General features: G+C 41.8%; 1 protein-coding gene across 1 annotated transcript in view; it reads left to right on the top strand.

Annotated features, from left to right (window-relative positions):
• LOC106011501 overlaps positions 1 to 2,867 on the top strand; it is a 13,810-nt gene extending 10,943 nt beyond the window's left edge. The window contains exons 6-7 of the mRNA XM_013081463.2: positions 496 to 786; positions 2,483 to 2,867. Of these exons, the coding sequence (XP_012936917.1) occupies positions 496 to 786; positions 2,483 to 2,502 (311 nt within the window). The 3' untranslated portion in view covers positions 2,503 to 2,867. The remainder of the gene's footprint in view (positions 1 to 495; positions 787 to 2,482) is intronic.
• The last annotated feature ends 495 nt before the right edge of the window (positions 2,868 to 3,362 follow it).

Genomic DNA, 3,362 nt, shown 5'->3' with positions numbered 1-3,362 from the left:
TATATATATATACACACACACACATACACACACACACATTCACTCTCACAGACACAGACACAGACAACAGTCATGGGCACATACTACAATTACTAAACACCCACATCAAGTACTGCGGGTCCGGGGGTTCGAGCCTCAGATCGGACTGACGCTGTGTCCTTAGGAAAGGCACTTTACACGAATTTCCCGTTTGGCTCGGTCCTTTCGGAGACGGACGTTCAACTCGGAGGTCCGGCCTCTCAGCGAATTATAGGCCATTTCCAGATTGAGAACCATAGATAAGGGGTACATGGAAGCGGAATCAGTAAACTGGAAAAGAGAATATTAATCCGCAGACATGAAAAAGAGGCTAAAACAGCTCCTGGACTTGGATGTCTGGTGCCTCTATAAATAAATCATTGAAGGTCAAGGTCAAGGCGTTAAACCTATACCATTGGATCATTTTTAGATCAAGCACGAGAACTTAATACTATTTCTCCAATCTTCCCTCACCAGCGACCCTCAATGCAGCCAACGAAACCGAATGGACCAACCGGAAGAGCCAAACAAAGGCGACCATCTTAGACTGGTTCCCCGGCCAACCAGACAGCGCGACAGACGTGAAGGGCTGTGTGGGGATTTCCCTCGACACTGACACCGACTCGGACCCCAAGATGTGGAATGTTCCTTGCAACTACGTCTCTGACAGCAACAAATACTGGGCGCACAGCTTCCTGTGCGAGGTTCCCAACCGCTTAAATATCTACGCACTCAATGCCTGCTTCAGGAAGCCCCCTGCCCAAGAAAGTAAGTATGCAAATTTTAAATTTAATAGATTTGAGGGGGGGGGGTATTATTTACCGTTGTTGATAAATTCTGCTTTACTTGACATATATCCGCCGATTCGAAAGCGAGACCAGTAGTTTAAGATTTCGACGGGGTTTTTTTATGGAATTGTTGTTGGGTTGAGTTTTTTTCTTGGGGGGGGGGGGGGGGGGGCTGGTCGGAGCTTCGATTGACTTCTTCTCTCTCCCTCCGCAGTTTCTGTCTGTCTTGCTTTCTTGCTCTACCCCTTCTGTGGACGACAATTTGTTCTGTCTGTGGTTTCCCTTCACACTCGGACCGATTATCCATAATTGTTATGTTCCTGTGAAAAATTGCACCCATCTGAAGGTTCTGTTTGTTTTCAGTAAAGAAAAGCACATAGACACATTAATGGCCATTTAGTGGAAGAGAAAAAGTAAGATAGACAGACTGAAACAAACGAGGGAAAGTAAAGAAGCAGGACCTACCAGTGACACCTCCCAACCATGTGCCTTCTGGACAATACAAAGGTCCTCTATAGACAAATATAAAACGAAAGTGAACATGAAGCCTTGGTCAGTTATTATACCGGTCAGTGGTCAGTAAACCCTGCTAGGATGCTTTAACTTTAACCAGGACACTTGAACTGCACCGAAACTTCACAGTTAGTAGTCAAACAGAGCCTCCCTGTGATCAAACCCTTTGTGCAGTCACCGTTACCCCGCCATCTTTAACTTGCTTTTCTTGTCAGTTTTCTTTTTTCATTAATATGTTTTGTTCTGCAATGGTTCCCTCTGCGACAATACAGTGTTGTCAAACAAAACATTTACATAAATGTGTTGTCCCAAATGGGATAGACCTTAACATAGGCTATGCGAATTCTCAACGAAAAAGATCGAGTCGCCCATACTTTAGATACACGGTAAGACGTGTTCAAATGTTACTACTGTGTGCCATATCGTGGCTCTTTTATTAATGTGCGTGTAGATTTGTTTGGGGGCCCCAACGAAAAAAAATAATTCTAACAATTTTTTTTTTTAAACTTATTTATTAATTAATTTGTTTAAATGAACACAATTTAAATGAACCGACCCTGCCTCTCAGGACCTACCAGGGCAGAGAAGGACACAACATCTCGGCAGAAGGACCGAGATACTCGTTAGAAAGTTGTTTTAAGAAGGTTATTCTACCACCTTTCAGAGTAACTAAGTAACATTCTGTGCGATTTTATATTGGTCTTAGTCTTAGCTCAACAACAATGATAATGTCCTTCAAGTTCTGTTTCTCTTCATTTTCTCTTTCACTCCATCTTTCATTTCACATAAACACATTTGTAACAAACCTTTCATTTCAACTTTTCTGTAACTCCAACTTCTACTTTGCCCCAACTTCTCTTTGGTTTCTATTTTCTATTTCACTTCAACTTCTCTTCCTTTTTTTTCTATTTCTATTAAATTTCATCTCCTTTTTTACTTCTATTTCTATTTCACTCCAACTTCTCTACCCCTTCAACTTCTATTTCATGTCAATTTCTCTTTCATTTCAATTTCTCTTTCAAAAGTTTAATTCAACCTTTTATACTTCTACGTCTGTTTCACTTCAACTTCTCTTGTGCTTCATGTTCTCTTCTACTGCACTTCAATTTCTCTTGTACTCTAACTTCTCTTATAATACTTCAACGTCTCTTTTCCCCCAATAGCTAACCCCCTCTGGAGGTAAATCGCCGGGGCCGTAAGAGATCAGCCCTAGTGGATGATGGGCGTTCCCTTTTCCCTGAACCACCGAGCCACTGTTTGAAGCCATGACGACATGAGGATATTTCTGGCAATTTAGTTATTATCATTTCGACATTTTGTTCTTTTGCTTAGGATTCTCGGGTTATAATATACCTATTATGTTGACTAAGAACAGATTTGACCGTATGTAATCTGAAATCGTAGGAAGTTTTAGGAAGTAATTAAACTTACGATTTTTATTTTTTTTTAGTTTGTATGTTTCAGTTTCAGTACAAAGTTTAGAAGGATGATGACATGGTTTGAATTACAGTAACAGTGGGTTTTTTAAATTAAATGCTCACTCACTCATCACGGCAGCTGTTTGTTTGTAGATTTGCGTGTGCTGGAGTGTGTGAGCGTGTTTGTGAGTACAGTATTAGGGGAAGGGATGAATAGGAGAGAGGGAGAGAGAGAGAGAGAGAGAGAGAGAGAGAGAGAGAGAGAGAGGGGGGGGCATAAGGGATGGCCCACAGCATCATGGGAGGTTTGGTGTTTTAGTAGTAAGGTTTTACGGCGCTCGCAACTGCATAAAGTCATATGAGCGCCAAGGGGTGGACATCAACAGAGAAGTCCTTACAGGGAATCAGACTTATTCTGCTGACCTCTCAAGCTTCATCAGCAGGCACTCGGAAATAGCAGGTCAAAAGAGTGTGACAAACATACAAAGAAATAGAGGAAAATGACAATTGTAAGGATCAGGAAAGAAAAAGCAGCAGTTCCCTGTTGTAGATCGGGCAGTTATGAGAGTGACATGAGTCAGCCCATTTACAATTCTACTATGCTTGAACGAGAAATGCCCCCCCC

Source organism: Aplysia californica, unplaced genomic scaffold (assembly GCF_000002075.1).
Source record: "Aplysia californica isolate F4 #8 unplaced genomic scaffold, AplCal3.0 scaffold00132, whole genome shotgun sequence".
Taxonomy (NCBI): domain Eukaryota; kingdom Metazoa; phylum Mollusca; class Gastropoda; order Aplysiida; family Aplysiidae; genus Aplysia; species Aplysia californica.
This window is presented reverse-complemented; position numbering and strand designations above follow the sequence as displayed.